The sequence below is a fragment of the Emydura macquarii genome, unplaced genomic scaffold, assembly GCF_026122565.2.
Source record: "Emydura macquarii macquarii isolate MOO-44397 ecotype Brisbane River unplaced genomic scaffold, CSIRO-AGI_Emac_v2 contig_3477, whole genome shotgun sequence".
NCBI lineage: Eukaryota > Metazoa > Chordata > Testudines > Chelidae > Emydura > Emydura macquarii.
The window spans coordinates 475,946-494,356 of record NW_027133614.1 but is presented as its reverse complement, the minus strand read 5'-3'; the positions used below and the strand labels follow the sequence as shown (position 1 = coordinate 494,356).

At 40.4% G+C, this 18,411-nt stretch overlaps 1 protein-coding gene across 5 annotated transcripts in view; it reads right to left on the bottom strand.

Annotated features, from left to right (window-relative positions):
* Nucleotides 1–11,128, bottom strand: part of CEP350 (centrosomal protein 350) — a 123,937-nt gene extending 112,809 nt beyond the window's left edge. For 4 of the 5 annotated variants that reach the window (XM_067535212.1, XM_067535215.1, XM_067535214.1 and 1 more), the window contains exons 1-6: nt 10,936–11,128; nt 7,540–7,619; nt 5,890–5,975; nt 3,314–3,357; nt 1,228–1,342; nt 13–145 (exon numbers count right to left, since the gene is read on the bottom strand). In XM_067535212.1, coding sequence (XP_067391313.1) covers nt 13–145; nt 1,228–1,342; nt 3,314–3,357; nt 5,890–5,962 — 365 coding nt within the window. In that variant the 5' untranslated portion in view covers nt 5,963–5,975; nt 7,540–7,619; nt 10,936–11,128. The remainder of the gene's footprint in view (nt 1–12; nt 146–1,227; nt 1,343–3,313; nt 3,358–5,889; nt 5,976–7,539; nt 7,620–10,935) is intronic. The other variant, XM_067535216.1, reaches the window with a different exon arrangement.
* Nucleotides 11,129–18,411: the final 7,283 nt, after the last annotated feature.

Genomic DNA, 18,411 nt, shown 5'->3' with positions numbered 1-18,411 from the left:
GTTTGCACTAACCTGTATGAAGCCAAGGGTTCACGAAATTCCACACGGCTAATCTTTTTCACATTGCTCTCCAGAGTTGTAGCTCGAAGAGGGCTGCGGGAGGACTTCTCTTTGTGAGACTTATTTTGGCTGGAGGACCTGGAGGCTGAAGCAGAAACCAAAGAATCCTCTAGGTCGGGGTGGCTCTTTGCAGCTCTTTGATACTGTAAGTGAAACTAACCAGCTGCTGCAGAAATTGACACAACAGCTGATTTTTCAGGGGAGGGTAAGAGACATGGCTCTTTGCCATATCTTTGACTCTTCCTCTCTAACTGGTTGGCCACCCCTTCTCTAGGTACCTACTATCTGCACGGAGAGAAGGCTCAGGTCTAGAATGCAATCTTCTTCAGTTTCAATTAGTGCTGAAGAACAGCACTTAAATTATCACCTTCTCTTCACCAGCAAGCTGTTTCAAGCTACCAGGAGTAAGTGGTAAACACTCAACGCAAATCATTGCACTAGCTCCTTATATAAAATTTGTAAAATAATATTTAAAAAGCCTTAACTGGGAATGATTAAGCCCAAGAGAGTTGATTATGTTTCTCTGATTCAGAGATCTAACCAGTTTTCTTGCTGTTTTGACATGTCAATATAAAACCTGTGAAAATGCCAAATAAGCTAAATTATAACTAACCATAGGGGCTGAGCAGGGATGAGGAAAACACTCTCTGCCAATTGGAACACTTTTTTCATAACTGGTTTAAGTTCTAAAAGTAGCATTAGACAATATGATTTTTCCTCTTTTCATAGCCTTGATGTGACATCAATTCTAAAAATGCAATATTATAAGAGCATTTATCCTTGAAAGCCAGTGTTGTGAAACTATTAAAATAAGTTAACCAGATAAATAAATTTAAAAATGTAGATGGTCACGCCAATGTAACACTACTGTTGGAGCCAGCCATCAGCACATGTAGCTGTTAGCTGGAATGCTATGGAAACAAGCTAACAGACTATGGACAACTAACAGACAAGTTGCAGCAAAGTGAGTTTCAAATATCAGATAGGCAGCATATACTTTTTTCAGGCCAATGTATTTGGGAGAAACAGAAACATTGCTCCAACTTTCTCTCCAGTTCATGAACAAAGGGAACTGGGAAAAGAGAATTAAAAAAATAAAAATGATACTACTCAGAAATACTTATTCTTACCCTGCCCTATATAATTAATCTTTTCAATAATACACACCTTTTCTGCTTATTTTCCTGGTAGCACTGGCAGAGGGCTTCTTGGCATCCATGACAGAATCAAACACTACTGTGCTGGTATGCACTACCTCCAATTTGTTCTTAGTATGACGCAACTAGAATTTCAAGACACAAAACAATATTTAGATTCATTGTTTAAATGGTGAGGATACAATTTAAAAAAAAAATTATACAACTCTCACTTTCATAGTAAGAAACAATTACAGGCAGGAACAGCTTTAAAAGTCTGATGGTATAAACTTGTATAGTCTTGTGAACAGAAACCACATTAGATTATGAAGATTAGTACAAAAAAGATTATCCAAATTAAGTTCTGTTTCCATAAGTGGGTCATTGCCAACAATTGATAATACAAAATGGCATGTAAGGTATTTACACTTTGCCTCATTGAAACATCACCACTAAGAATGAACACACACTGTATTCTATAATACTCTAGTCCAGGGGTGTCAAACTCGCTGATGGTGATGGGTCAAATGCACATAACCTGCACTTCACAGGAGCCATACAATACCCTCCGCCGAAAAATTCGGGCCATCTTCCCCTTTTCGGCGGCGCAGCATCAGCCCTTTTCAGCGGCGGGATTTTGCGGGGGGCCCTGTTGCCGGATTGACTGCATTGCCGCTTTAAGGGATTTCTAGGAGCAATATCCTCCACCGAAAAATTCAGGGCGTCTTCCGCTTTTCAGCAGCTGGGTTCTGCGGAGGAAGGTATAGCCGCTTTAAGACTCTCTTAAAGTGGCAATGCCATACGCAGAGAAACTTTCGGTGGCAGCACGACTCACTTAAACTGGCCGAACGCAGGCCGGATCAAAAAGGTTTGTGGGCCAGATGCAGCCCACGGGCCGTATGTTTGACACCCCTGTTCTAGTCTAAAAGGAATATGAAATAGGATTCCACATATAAAATTGTACCTCGTCACACAGCTATTCAAAATGAGAGAGGTGATGGACCTACAGAGAAATTCCTTAAGTTGCCAAAGAAATTTAGTATCTTGATTTCACTGTACCCAGTTTACAGAACATGTAGCACTGCGTCATGAGTGTACAGCTTAAGTTCCCACAGCATAGTAGTATTCCATGGCTGGCGCAGTACATATGGAACTATGAAACCTTTGTATGTTGCTTCAACAGCCCAATCTCTGAATTACGGTAGGTAAGAAGAGGACAGTTAGGTCCTTTAAAATAATGAATAAAATGATGAGAAGTATCTCTCTCTACAGCTCAGACCTACAGAGATGTGGGAGATTTTCAAAAGTAACTAGTGACTTTGAGTGTCCAACTTTAACACTGTAAAGGGGTCCAGATTTTTAGAGAATGGGAACTCAGTACTTTCTGAAAACCAGTCTCCTTTAAAGTGCCAAAATTGGGCACTCAAAATCACTAGTCACTTTTAAAACATCTTGGCCGTGATATTTATTAGCCCTAACTAAGGTCTTCAGGAGCAAGATTCTTTATAATATTCAGTTCGGTCAGTGAAAGCGGACATGTAATTTGGAAGCCCTGGATTACTTACAGGGCTACCAGCTGGCGGATTATGTGCTTTCTGAGATTATAAACTCTTTGGGGAAGGGACTGTCTTTTTGTTCTTTGTTTGTATAGCTCCTAACACAAAGGGGTCCTGATCAATGACTGAGGTTCAAAGGTGCTATGATAATACAAATAAATAGAAGGAATATTTAATATTACTTAAAAACTTCAATATATAGATATCATAGGTTTCTAGTTAACATTTACAACTTTTATGCAATAATTAAAAATTACAAAAAACCCATATGTTCCGTAGACCTTCTGATTCATACAAACAAAACTATTAATTGATAAAGGTATTAGTTTTATAGTAGCCAAGCAAGACTGATTTTTAATCATCCTCAGCACTGAGTTTCTTGTAGCACCAAGTTACTTTGTCAGAATTGCTGTCAAAAGCAATGAGAAACATCTATAATCTTCATGCTCCCAATCTCCTCCCCTATTTTTACTTCTAAAACAATCAAACTATGGGGAAAACAATGCATTCAATAAAACTGCAGTGGCCATTGTTTTCAATCCAGAAAAAAATAATACTTACTGCAGCCTTAGTTTGAGAAAAAGTATCCCCTGCTGTGGTTAGATCTCACAAAACAAAAATAAAAGAATAAAAACAAGTTTCCTATTAATTCAAGGAACACAATAAAACAAAACATTTTAAAACAGTTGTGCATGGCTCACTAACCAATTCCTTTTAATGAATCCAACCCAAATGTCTTCACTGATGGCGGCAAATTCACTGGTGGGTATGTCTTCACTGATGGCGGCAAATTCGCCACCATCAGATCGATCTATCCAAATCGACTGAGCGACAGAAGACCCGCTCAGTCGATCCAGAAGTCGATTCAATTAAACCACCTCCTCAAAAGGCGTAGCGCTGTGTTTATGGGAATGCATTTCCCATAGGTGCAGCACAGTGGAGACGGCGCACTAACGGGAAGCTAGGAAGTCGACGGGAGTTACGCAAGCTACTCTGCGTAGCTTGTGTAACTCCTGACGACTGCTGCCGAATTCTGCCTGCAAAGTAGACTAGGCCTTCGAAACTCCTGTATGTGGGGGTCATTATCAGATAGAGTTCATTAGAACAGAACAATGCAATACTCTGATTTTCTTTAAAAACTTTATTTTTAACAAAGAAATCAAAGTTAATGTGAGTTATATAAGTTAGGTTGAGTTTTCTATTACATCTAAAGCCAGAACTCTCATATATTTTAAAAGGTTATATCAAATTCATTACCCATGTGACCATACACATATGTGGGATTTTTCCATTATATCTTACACTTTGCATTTATATAAGGTTTTATATATTTTTTACAAAGAGGCTATGAATATATTGTCAAAGGAAGCTTGGACTGCAAGTTGTCAGCTTGTTACTCTTGAGTACCAATTTATATGTTTAAACTTCACAGATGACATATACAAAACACATAGCCAAGATTTCCAAAGATAAATTTATAAGTTTTACTGACTTCAGTTTTACAAGCTAAACGTATAAGGTTAGCTATCTTCACAAATCTAGTAACATGCCCAAAATTATTGAAATAGTATTTAAGTACTATCTTTTTCCTTAAAGCAGACTATTTCAACAAGCACTTTAAAAAAAAAATCAGCTGTAAGTGCTGCTAAATGCAAATTATATGTTACAGCAGTGCCCAGAAGCCCCAGTCAGGATCAGGCCACATTGTACTAGGAACTGCACAAACATACAAAGATCTGGTCCCTGCCCTGAAGAGCTACCAATCTAATTTAAGACAAGATGTAACATGAGAGAAAAGGGAAGGGTGGAATTGGAAATAGCAACAGGACACATTTGCTGAAAAATAATACCTCAACAAAACATCTACAAAATCCTTGAAAACCCACAATAATATTTAATTAAATATAAGTCTATAAACTCTGACAAGACACTCACAAGAACTTTTAAAGAGATAATCATGGTTAATTACAATAAGGTATTTCAGCTATCAAACTATAGAATATATATGATTTTTACAGGTCAATGCTTGTCATCTACTATAGCAAGGGTTCTTAAGTTTCGTCATAGTGTGGACCACATCTTAACCAAAATTTTATATCATGAGCCATTTGCCCTCCTGTTTGTGATCATGCAACGTCCATATGGCAATTACATTAATTGCTTACATGGAAAAAGTAATATTAGAAAATACCAATTTAAGTGTTTTTAATGTAATGTTTTGTCCTTTCTGGGCAAAGCCTGCAATTAAGAGCCTGAGCATTTATAAAAATGGCTCAAAGCAATGGAATGGAATCAGCACCAGGTGATCTAACTGCTCTCTGTGGACCACTGTCTGTGAATTGCTGTTCTACAGAAAGCAAGCTATATAAGTAGGGCCCCACCAAATTCATGGCCATGATAAATGTGTCACAGACCACGAAATCTGATCTCCCATGTGAAATATGGCGCCCAGCTGGGATCTCCTACCATGAGCAGGGCTCCAGCTGCTAGTCCCCAGAGATGGGGAAGGACAGGACTTCCTCTTACGCTGCAGGGGCCACTCCCAGGGAGGGTCAGAGCCGGATCACAGCTTCAGCTGTTACCACCACTTCCCTGTGCAGAGAGGCTGAGACTCCAGTTGTCAGACCCCCACTTGTGGGAGACTGCCAGGAAAACCAGATGTCTGGTAATCCCTCCCGCATACCCTGCGACCCTCATTTCTGCGCTGCTCATGGTGGCACAGGCTTAGAGCTGAGTGCCTTGGCAGCAGCCTTCCACTCTGGCTGCCCAGTTCTGAAGGCAGAACCCTGCCAGCAGCAGGGCAGAAGTAAGAGTGGCAATCCTACACCCCCAGTACAATAACCTTGGGATCCCTCCCCCGACCACCTTTTGGGTCCAGAACCCCTCAGTTACAACACTGTGAAATTTCAAATGTAAACATCTGAAAACATGAAACTGACTAATTTTAAAACTCTCTGGCCGTGAAATTGACCAAAATGAACCATGAATTTGGTAGGGCCCGTGTATAAGCTATGGTTTTAGCTTTTGACACAATTAAGGAAAAAAATCAACAAAATTCACAGGACAGTACAAAATATTACACAACCTAGGATAAAACTGCTTCTAAAGTGAAGTGATACAACAAAGCAAATCCATACCTCTGATAGAATCCCTGTTCTGAGAGTGACTTGGGTTTTGTAAAGGCACCTCCTTTAATTCGTTGTTCCACATCCTGTCAGTTTACCTACAAACAGAAACATTCACTGAAGGACCAGAAGTGTACAAAATAAGAGTGAATAAAGGTATCTGTTGCCCAAAGAAAATGTTATCTTGCTCATTTAAGAAATGAATAAATTGTACCTTCAAATTACATTTTGACACTATTCACATCACCAGTTGGATCACTGAGCAACAAAAAAGGTGACTACAGGCTGTAATTTTCTTAAAAAGAAACAAGAGTGAACTACTACTGACAATGGGAGACACTGTGGATAAGAATGTTTCTGAGGGAAACTGAAGGCGACCAAAGACAAAAATCCAGGAAGGTATGTGGTAAGGTCTACAACATAGTTTTCAATATAGAAAGACAGATAGAATCTGTCAATCTACGGCAATAAGCGTTCCACTGAGTCTGAAGAAATTATAAGATGATCTCAGATAAAGAGGCTACATTAAGAGGGAACTGAAGAAGTACAACACAGCCAAGGGTCGTCTCTAGAGAATTTTGAAAAGCCTTGAAAATGTCTGGCCCTACCAATGGATGAATGAAAGGAACAACTGACATGTTAATTGTCACCTTACCCTGTAAAAGAAATATGGGTGTGAAGTTTGACTGAGATATAGAAGCAGAGACAATAAACGTAATAATTAGACAATTTTTTAAAGAGTGTAAGAAAACAATATTTAGTGACGTTTTTCCAAAAGCTTCAGATAGATGAAACGATTTAAAGGCAAGAAGAACATGAAAAGCCATTTCTTGGACAGGTCTGCTAATGAATCCAAGCACCCCATCCCCAAACCCACACAGTCAGAGGCAGTTGACAGAGAAACAAACTTTTTGAATGTTAAAGAAACCAGAACTTTATTTAAACTTCCAAGTCCTGTAATCATCCTGCCATTCTGGGTCATCTGAGACCTAAAGACCCAGAAATTCCTCAGGTCCATGGATCTCTATCCTGAAGCCAATCTTGGGATTTATATAGCCCACATTATTGTAGTAGTATCTGAAATACCTCTTTTCCTGTCACTTTGGGGTGGAGTAGTCCCCCATGTGGACCACTTCCACAGAGCAGTGAAAACAAACTTTTATACAGCTGGCTGCAGAGGGATATATAAGGCCTTTCTGTGAGAAAGCTACTCCAGTATGAAGTGAGAGAGACTAATTTTGCAGAAGCAGGCAAGACTGCAGAGCAGAATACTGGAAACAGGAAAGTGATGAAGGCCTCCTCTCAGTGAAGTCAATCATAAAACTCCCACTGAATTCTATCATGCACATTCTGGGCCAAGAAACACATCAAAATTCCTTCAATACTATTGGTTACAGATGCCTGGAAAAGGAGGAAAAAGCAACTCAACGATATGGACTGATAATCTCTTATTTTTTCTAAGTAACTTATGCAAAAAGTGGTTGCATAACACCTGAGAATTTTCTTTAAAAAAAACATAGTTGGACTGCCAGTCAGAGTATTTAAAAGGAAAGTGCTTTGAAAAATTAGTACAGTAGAATAAAGTGATTTTAAGAGGACTGCGCTTTAAGAGTCCTGAAAATAATAATAACATAGTCAACAACAATTCTCATTAGTCAATACCTCTTTTTCCCTCGAAGCACAGGAACTTAAATATATTCTACCAATAGCTCAACAGTCACGACAGAGTTTTGAGGAAATTCCTGTTATGGAGAATGAAAAGGCAAAATTAGAAGATGAACATAATAAGGTGATCAAGATTTATATTAGAAGTTATAAGAGCTATTCTTAGTGCCCTCAAAATAACTGAAGTCAACTCCTGACAAATCATCCAGCAGGCAGGTCACTACACAAAAGATCTATCCTGCTCTTCATCAATGACTGAAAGGCTGAGATGAAAACTAGCTCCCTCTCTCCTCTACCCCCTACCCTCACACACCACCCTTCTCCTTCTTTTCTCTCTAATATCCTGGGACCGACACAGCTACAATTACACTACATAAAAATTACCCTACAGAATGTGTGTCAATGTCCCCCAAAAGACCATTAGTTGGAAGAAAGGAGCCGCTGATGAAGCTGCTCTAGCGGTCAGACCTTTAGATTCCCCTTGCTTTAGAAAAAGTTTAAAGTAGACATATCTAGTTAAGTGCTGGAAAGGCAATGGGTGGAAGAGGGGACTACACGTTAGTGCAGAAATTATAGAGGGAAATAATTTAATATCAAGAGTTACAAGCAGTGCAGAAATTCTAGAGAGAACTAATTTAATAGAAAGAGTCACAAGAATCAGGCAAGCTAAGTTCCAGACTCTGCTTCTGGAATGGAGACTGTGGAGATCATTCATGCAAAACAGCAGCTTTCTGTATCTAATGATTCAGGCTGCAATGCACAATGTTGCCTTATATTAGAAATCCCTTCCAATGATGGAGAGGCATGAACCAGCTGAAAACTGCCATATTAGAAAAGTGGAAAGCAAATGTTTATGAAAAGAGCCTTCCATACTTTCATTAAGCCAATTTTGGGAATATATGAAACCTCCATGCCAAGATGCTAAGCCAAACAGTGACATATTGGAACTAACTGGATAGCAATTATGGCCCAAAACTACTACTAGCCAATGAAACTTTTCTTAATTCATAGAGGAGATAAAAACTAACAACTAACTGTGGCATCTGACAAAGTGGGTTGCAGCCCACAAAAGCTTATGCCTGCAGAAATTAAATTTGTTAGTCTTTAAAGTGCTACAGGACTCTCGTTGTTTTTGCTGTATACAGACTAACACGGCTACCACTCTGAATCTATTATTATTTGTATTACTGTAGCACCTCTGAGCCCTAGTTATGGTCCTCGACCTAACTGCTCTAGGTGCTGTACAAACATTTTACCTTCTATATTTCACTGCTCTGTAACAATGCAGTGTAATGTTGAATTCTATATGTTCCCAAAGCTTTTAATAGAGAAGTTAAAAAATATTCTTCAAAGTTGCTGCTTGCAACTTACATCCAGAGCAAAAAGTCAAGCGGATTGAGCTGAACCAATGCAATATAAAAGAACAAAACTGTAAATATACATGTGACACTGTCTTAAATTTCTATGACTTCTTGCAGTATTCAGCTGCAGATGATCACTACTAGTTAAGAACACTGTTGCAACAGAAGTGAGTATAAAGGTCAACTATCTCAGTCTCCCAATTGCTACTCAACCTCTCCCCAGCTCCAAGCTTCTACAAACAGGGATATGGTACACTCTGCTCTACTCCACTTTGTGAATAGCTCCACTGCCTGCCTCTGCTATTCAATTATGATTGTCAGTTTCATTTCTGCCCAAAGAGATGGGAACAGCAGGGCAACTAACAATCAATCTCATGATGTTGCTGTTTGAGAAAGATATGAGGGGATCAGGAATACTGGAGCAGTCTACAAATTCAGGAAGACAATACTGTATCATTTCCCATTTCCCCATAAGTCAATGACATATTCACATGAGTAACTTTACTTATGGATGTGAGACAAATGAACATTCTTGCAAATTCTTAAAACAAATTTAGATTACATTCAGAAGACCCAGTATACCTTTATTTTAATAGGATCTCTCATGGAAACTGACGCTCCAAAAAGTTTACAGTGTTTGGGTGGACACACCTTTAACTACATTATTTAAGTAATGAAACTGTTTCAATGACAAAAATTATATGAAGCATCTAGTTGTCTCACTTGCCCTTATAACAGGTTAGCAGTGTATCCCCAAAGCAACATAGTTTGACAGAACCATTTTGCTGAATCCACACAGCATGCCTTCCAAATTTGGTTGCACCAGTACATTCTGTGATTCTTAAGGTATCTATCCTAGAGTGCCTAGAACTTTTGCTGAGAGCAGTATTTTTAGCCACTTTTCAAATGCAATGTATTACATTGTGGTGTAAACCGCAAGAGAACCAGAAAGTAAAACTGACCAGTCTAGATCTGCACAAGTTCAACCACACTTGAACAAAATAAAGATCCCATATTTCCAGGCACTGCAGGGCTCCTCTACACAAGAAAGTTTACCTGCTTTAGTTATACCAGTATAGTGAAAGTAGAATAATTCCCCACCACAACTGTGGATGCAATTATATCAGTATAACTTATTCCCTTACAGAAAGGGAAGTAAGCTATACCAGTATAACTGAATCCACATTAGGGGTTGTACTAGTGTGATGATAATTAGTTTTTTTAAAAAAGAATCATAACCCAAAATGACAGTCATAGCAATACAAAATCTGCATAAACTCCAGGCCACAAACAGATAGCATAACCAAAATTTGTAAAATGTTTGCTGGGTTATGAGTGGATGAAAGGTGTGCATACAGATGTTATACATTCAAACCATTCCAACACTTTTGTAGACAAGCGCAGACAAGGCTATAAAACAGTCAAGCCATCTGCTGGTTTAGCTACCGAATTTCCGTTTGGAATTGTAAAACACGGCTTTACAGGCCTAATGTTAACACAAAAGGGGGGGGATTATTTTTTTTTTTAAATATACATTTAAAATGAAAAAGTGGCTGTTAACATTCAACAGCGTTTGCCAACCAAATGCCATACCAGAGCGTGGGGAGCTCGGAGGAGAGGGGAACGGGGCCAACCCAGCTTTATTTCCCAAGCAGAGCAGGAGCAATGAGCAGCCAGCGCCCGGCCACAGGTAAGCCGGGCAGTTCGGCGAGTGAGGCTCCGCTAACCGGCGGCGGCGTCCTGAGCTGGTCAGCGCGGGGCAGGGCCCTACGGGAAGGTCTCTTTAAACACGGAGTGACAGCACGGGCCGGAGGCCGCAGGCAGCGCTTCGCTGCCCAGCGCTACGGAGCCCCCGGAGGCGGGGGGACCAGTGGGTCTGGCAGCGCTGGAGCGCAGGGGAGCCCGACTCCAAGGCGTCCCAGCCCCGGGGCTCCACCTTACCGCCCCTAGCGGGCGAGGAGCTGACGCGGCGCAGGGCAGGGTCCGGCTGAGGGCGGAGGACAGGCCGCTCGCCCCCCAGCAGGCTCCTCACCTGAGAGACGCCGCCGCCGCCTCCCGCCCGGGGGCAGCTCCTAGAACATCCCGTTGGGGCGGGCGGCGAGCCCGCCGTGTTACGTCTCTCCTCGCCGGCCGGCTGTGTCCCGACTCCCCCGCTGGGCCCGGCCCGGGCTCGCCGCGCAGCTCAGTCACCTCAGCGTCGCTAGCCGATCGCCATTACCGGCCAACGACTGACACGGAGCGGCGGCGGCGGCGCGGGGCAGGGCGGGAGCAGCCGCCGGCCAAACCTCGCGAGAATCAGTAGCTGATCGCCGACCTTCCAAACGTGGCAGCGCCCTCCCGCATTCCTGCCCCTGCCCAAACTTCGGCCATATTGGGTGTGGCACAGCTTCCTGCATGCTTCGGAGGGCCGGGTCCGGTTCGGCCCAGCCGAGGAGAGGGATCCCTATACGTTTTTTGCTAGGACCCTCCCTCCCCCTTAGAAAATATTTCAGACTGAGATTACCCTCCTCCAAAGTGCTAGCCTCTCCCCCCCTGCCATCACCCTTACCAGGATGTGCGGGGTCTGATAACTCACCACCTCCCCCTAACCCTCTGTGGGGTCACAACGCCCCATTTGAGAACCCCTGCCCTAGGGCTCATCTTTGCATCAGACCCAAGCCAGGGATACTCTGTAGAGCAAGAGCAGCTAAGCAGTAAAGGAAGAGGAAGATTCCCCAAAACGTGCTTCCAGCATGGTACCTGGTTGCATACAACCACCTCACCTGAAATGCCCTATGCCTGCTGCCTTTTGTAAAGTATGAAGGGAGAGAAAGCACTCTATATGTAAGGGTGAAACACAGGTTGGCTTTAGGAGCTGGAAGACATCCATTACAATTACTAAGTTCACACCTCAGGAAGAGAGGGCAGAGATGGTGTGTACCTTAACCCTAGAATGCCTGGCTGTCAGAGGTTTAAGCATAAGGATATTGAGTGTCCCGGAATGAGACAAAAAACACTGTCCATCAAACTTAATTCTGTTAAGGAAGTTTTTGGGCAGTGACTAAAGTCTAGCTCCCCAAAAGTATTGTAAGTGCCTAACTTCCATTAAACTCACTTAACCTGGGCGTAGAGCACCACTTACATAAGAGCAGCAGCTCACACCCCAGCACCACTCAAACGGAATGATTGCAACTATCGCCATCAGAGTTAGGGTCATTTGGGGCAGCAAAGAGGTGGTCAGTTTTTCAAATAAGAAAATTCTTTTAGATCTTTTAACTTAAACCTTTCCCCCCTCTCCCCCCATTTGACTTAAATATTTGGTTTCCATTTTTTTAAAAAATGGAAAGAAAGATTATTTTCCTGAGTTGTTTCTCCTTTTTTTCCTTGCCCCTCGGCAGCAGCAAAAAACAAACAAAGGAAGAAATCAGGACAACAAAAATGAAAAATTTCATAAACTAAGTTATCAAAATATTTTACATTGTAAAAGTTTATGAAGTTTTCTGAATGAGCAAAAAGTTGTTCCTTTTCAAAACCCACAGAAGTTACTTCAACAACTAGTTTTTCTGTCATTTTTCTCACCCACTTTTTGACCAGCTCTACTTTTTACATAAGTGCCTATCACAGAGAAAGAACAATTTGCTTTTTAAGGTCTCATACAGATGTTATACAGACAGAAACCTATCTATTTTTAATGCCTGAACAAATGGTGACAGGGTTTATAAACCTAGGGTTGCATGAAGTCTACCTACCTCCCTACTTCAGAACAGGGAGTCATTTTTCCACCTTTTGTATCTACTTAAAAATCATTCTTATTAAGAACCACTTATATAAAAAAAGCTAATTAAAGTGACAGACCCAGGACATAGGGTTAGGTAAACAACAGGAAGACTTACAATACTTAATATGAGTACAGATGTTTGACATTTGAAAAAAAATGGTGTAATTAAAAACAAAGATTTTTATGTAGCAAACAAGCAGCTTAATTTCAGTTATATTCATTTAAGTTTTCACTTTTAATAAAGTTTTATTATAAATGCAGGGAAGGGGAAATGGTTAGAATAGGATTTTTATAATATCTCTAACACTTCCATACCTTGAATGATATTTTCCCCCTCATCAGAGGTGCATTATAAAAAGAGGAATGCATTTAAAAAGTAGGTATATATGTGATGTCATGCAACTATAGAATCATAAAAATGTAGGACTAGAAGAGACCTCCAGCAGTCATCTAATCCAGGCCTCTGCACTAAAGCAGGACAGAAAAATTACCACAAGAAGAGTTGCTTTCTTCTAACACTGAAGAAGGAAGGTCATTAGAAGAAGAAAAACAGCATTATTCCTAAAGTGTCACTTGTGTGTGTACTTAAACAGTACGTCATCTACTTTGAGAAAATGAAACCTTCTGATTTCAAATCCATTCTTGATCAGCACAGAGGCAGAAAACTCAGAAGAGAATAAGTCCCCCTTTCCTTTCAGTTATTTTTTAAAAAGTTAATAGTATAATATTCACCATAATGTTGTGTGTAACTCCAATTGGTATTTTTATTGCTTAACACATCAGGACCAAGGTGCAAGGAGTCCAAAGATTTTTGCTTTGTTAAGCTTCCTTGATTCTCAGAATAAATTATAGTAGTTTGACAAAAGCGGATGCCAATCTTTTCAGCGGTTTTTTTGTGATAGTGTTTTGTTTTATAGAGTTCAGAATTTTTTAACATGAGCAAAACATATTTTTCACTAGCCTCATTCTGAGAAGCAACAGAACCATTTTGGCTGAATTTTTCCAAATTCAATCCACTGTAGGCAACCAGCATGGAAAATTTCTGCCAAACATCAGCTGTTCTGGGCTAAGTTAAAAGCAACTGGAAACCAGCGTCTTTTAATACAAGACGTGTTAGGCAACTTTAATAGGCAGCGATACAAGCTCTGCCTCTAATATTACATGCAAAAGACCCACAGCATTATGTTAAAAGAACACTAAATACTTAGGAAGTGTCAGAATTAAAGGCTGCCCATTCAACCTTAATTTTGCTCCCTCATGTATATGTAGTATGATTGATAGTCTAATTAAATGATTGCCTACTGTATTTTCCAGATGACCCTGCCTCATTCAGTGCAAAAGGATGGACCTCAGGGTATATAGAATGTTCACAGCAACTGAACATCTCTATCTTAAAATTTAAAAGATTTAAAAATTATATATGTATCTCTTTTCCATAGGAGAAAAAAAAATCTCTCGCAACAAAGAAAAAACACACATCTCTAGTGGGGAAAAGGAGCATGATCAGTGATTAATTCCTTCCTGACTCCTGAGAAAGGTAGCACAAGCACCAAACTGACTATTGTTATTTGTATTACAAACATGCGGAGGAGCTCCACTATGGACAAGGACCTCTGAACTATTATATTTCATATAATCACCCAATGCTTGCTTAAATCTATTGTTTAACAGTACTTGACTGGCAGACTACTTCACCTATTCATCACTTTCTGTAACATATTGCCTCCTTAAATTGTTTTTGAAAATAGCATCTCTTATTTTACTTACTAGCATTTAAGTTAGTTCCTCACTCTTCCCTCCCATCCTCCAGACAAGTAAGGTGCATTAGAATTTACACTGAATATGAAAGTCATTAATTTATCTCCTTTATTTTCAGTCAATTATATAAAATTAAAAAGTAAGGTTCCGCCCCTCCCTCTGCCACCAGACTGTGCTTCCACATTATTCCGAAAATGTCAGGACTTTTCTATGTAACAGTGGAATCCAGTTATAACTTTTGCACGAAATCTTAAATCAAGTGATTAAAGAACGTGCTTCTAGAATCAGTTTTCATGTTTAAAAAAAATTGAGACTACATAAGACCTGATGAAAACTTAACTTATCTTAATTTATCTTGTGAAAATTAAAGCTCTTTTCAATTAAATTTGCTAAAATTATTAGCCTTTTGGAGACAAAGTAAATTCTTTACCTGGAAACAGCCATGGCTGACAGAGAACGGAAGAAACAAGTACACTCAAGCTCCAATATGGCTTTGATAAACTGGTAATAGAACTGGGCAGTGTTATTGAATATATTGCAGCAGTGCAGCCCAAGCCTAGAAAGCAGTGGCAGAGAGAGAAGGACTAAACATAAAGCAGCACCATCTCATTTTACACTGTGCTGACTATTGCAGCTTTAATAACAGTCTGTGGAAAGTTTTCCACTCCATAGAACCCTTGCACACCCCTTCTAAAAATAGAGAGAGGCAGCTGGCTATTGTGCCTGAAAGAAGACCCCGTAGATTTTTTTTTTCCTCTTCTTTGACTGACATGCCTACTTAAAGCCATCTAGGAAATTTGGGAAGGGTTATCTCCACCTGTTGAACAGGGACTGGGGTTGTTCGGTCATTCAATTATAAATCCAGCTGCCAAAACCCAACAATAAAAGTGGGGCATGAAGCAACTGGGAAATGGTGAGGAACTAGTTACAGGAAAATATATACAATGCTTATATTAGAATCTTAAAAGGTAAACTGGGAAATTTATGTAAAGGAAATGAAAATCTTTTCCTATATGTGATCTGGAATCATAAAACGAAGACCAGTAGTAACAATAGTACTGTAGAACATTTAGAGGTTAGCTCCCTGTTTGTATTATATATTGCACATGCGGATCACCATACAACATAGAGCCTCCCAGTCATCTACACACCATGGTACAAAATTTCTGATTACATGTGTGTAAGCATGCACTTGTGCATCAGTACGTAGCACCAAGAGCAGGTTTTCCTTGCTGCATGTAATATACTGCCAATTAATTATGTCCCAGATGGTGTACAACAGTGTATAAAAAAAGCAGTGTATTTATTTATAACATTTATCTGTATATCAACATGTATGCACATCTGTACCTGTTTACTGAATTGAGAATCTACCCAAGTATGTGCTTGTCAACACAAAGGAAGTTCCAAGGTAAGGATTCCAAATTCCAAGCTATACACATTTTTATTTGTAGAAAGAGAGGTGAAAAAAATCAGCCTTTTTTACTAACCTGCCAAATGAGTTCAAGATTCTTCTTTGCCCAATGTAACAGCAGAGGACACCAATGATGATTCAGTCAGAGCAGGATGTGAAAGACGAAGTGTATTGATTGGTTGTGTATTGTTTTAGATGTTTGTGATGTCATAAGGTGCTGAAAGGGAGATACATATTCTCAGACTTGGGGCTAGCAGGTGCAACTAGCGGAAACTGCTGAGAGCCCCCTGCTGGGAGGATGGGGGGCACTACTACTAAGAGAAAGGAGCAGGAGAGGCTGCAGAAGCCATAGCTGTCACCATACAGCTCCAGTCATCTACCGAGAGCAAGAGGGATGGTTTGAACTGTCCCCTACAGAGGAATGGAACCCAGGCAAGGTCCCAGATCAAGAAGCTCAAGAATGAGTAACTGGAAATGGTAGCTAGTGACCCTGGAAGAAATGGGGAGAGAACAAGGAGATGGGACGGAATCTCCTCTTCTGTTGATGTGCCACTCTTTGAAATGCATGTAATATTGGCCATAGTACTTTTAGACACTGACTGACCTGTCCCTATATTTCTTGTTCTCTTAATGCTCTAATCTTTTCTTTTTCTAGTACTTTTATCTCAAATACTGCACTTCAGACATGGAAAGTCATAAATCTTCAATTCTGTCATTTAGTATGTTTTGAGATTGCGGCTTCTTACTGTGCATACTGTACTCTTTGGGGGGGTTTTGTTCATCACTATTAAAAACAATTGCTCTGATTATTTGTCTTGTAAGAACCATATGTAACTATGTTCCCCCCAAGTTTACTCTACATCAAAAACTCCTCTGAAAGAGAGGAACCAAGCCCTGCTATAACCAACTTGTACTGAAAATTCTTTTCCTCCTGACTGACTCCACTGGGCCCTGGCTGCTAGTAATAGCCCCAATATTTATACAGTGCCTTATGCTACTTTAACTGGTTCAGCTGCCCTTCATTTGCACTTACAAACCCTAACAGTGATGTCCCAGCTCCCACCCAGCATCTCCAACCAAAGCTCATCACACTACTCTAGCCTACACCTGCAGAACACCAAGTAGCACCTTATTTTCAATCAGCCACAAAGTGAATTACAGTTTTCCTTGCTCCAACTGCTGTGAGCACACTAACATTTGCCGTTTCCATGTGTTGGGTTCACTGGTGTGTGGCAGTTAGATCCAGCTCAGCTTCCAGTGTAGAAGCCATGGCACTCTGGAGTGCTTGCAGAAGACTGTCAATGGCAGTCATGATTTTGTAATGGAAAGGGAGGCCTGAAGAGGACAATGGTCTGCAGCCACCATGTGAATGATGTATACGGACCTCACTTCACCTGACTGATGACATGGCAAATGGTCCCAAGCAGTACTCATTAAGTGCAGCAACAAAACCATGAAAAGGAGTGCAAGGATTGTTCTTAACGGCACGATGCAGACCTTCCTTAACTTATTGCCCCATGCCTTTTGTTTTTAAAAATAAATAAATAAATAATATATATATTTAAAGTTAATGATTATCATCTTTCTTTCAAGTGTGGGCCAGGCTATAGCTTTTCCCTTTTAATTTATTTCCTCACCCTGAGATAAGTGCCCCAATGTACATCTGGAAATATATTCCATTTTACATATATGTAACATGTTATGCAGCTTTCTCCCAACTAGCTAAAGAATATTTAATTGATAGCCCATTAAATCTTCAGTAGGAGTAAAAGGCATGTACTAAACAAGGTCTTATTTTACCTTTTCACATACAGAAAAAAAAATTACTCTTCTAAACACTTAGTCCTTGAAAATCAGCTCTTAGGAGGCTTCTGAGGGAACTGGATGTTCACGTAATTGTTAGAGGAACATGGAGCCTTTCATCTCCAAGTCACAAGCAGAAGCCTGCTCTGTACTGGTTACAATCATGAGGTTACCACAACCGCTGTTTAGTGTCCTGTTAGGAATGGTATTCTTGGTCCAACACTCATTGATCTCCTAGATGCAGTCTCAGAGGACAAGGATAGTCATGGAGACTAAGGGTATGTTTGCACTGCCATAGTGGCAGGCATCGATTGAATGGGTCTATGTAGACCCTCTCAGTCGATCAGAGAGTGCTCTCCAGTTGACTGAATTAGTCATCTCTCTCTCTGAAACGAGCAAGGCTGCATCGACTAGAGGGTGTCTCCCAACGATGTTGCGCCATGAAGACACCGCAGTACATCAACGTAAGTACATCAATGGGAGATATGCAAGCTACGTTATGTAGCTTGCACGTTGACCGCTGACGCCAGGGTAGACCAACTTAAGCTACCTACAGGTGTTTATTCCAATGAAGGGTTGGGGCACCATGGAACAGTGTAAAGAAACCTGTACTGCTGAGGTCTGTGCTCTACCTGTTCTGTGATAGTCCTGGAGATGGAGGTCTCTAGTGTGTCACCGACATTTCGCAAGCATCAAATGTACACAAAGTAAGAAGAAAAAAGTATAATTGCTAGGTGGAGTGAAGTTTAATGAATTAATATTTGTAAAGCCTGTTG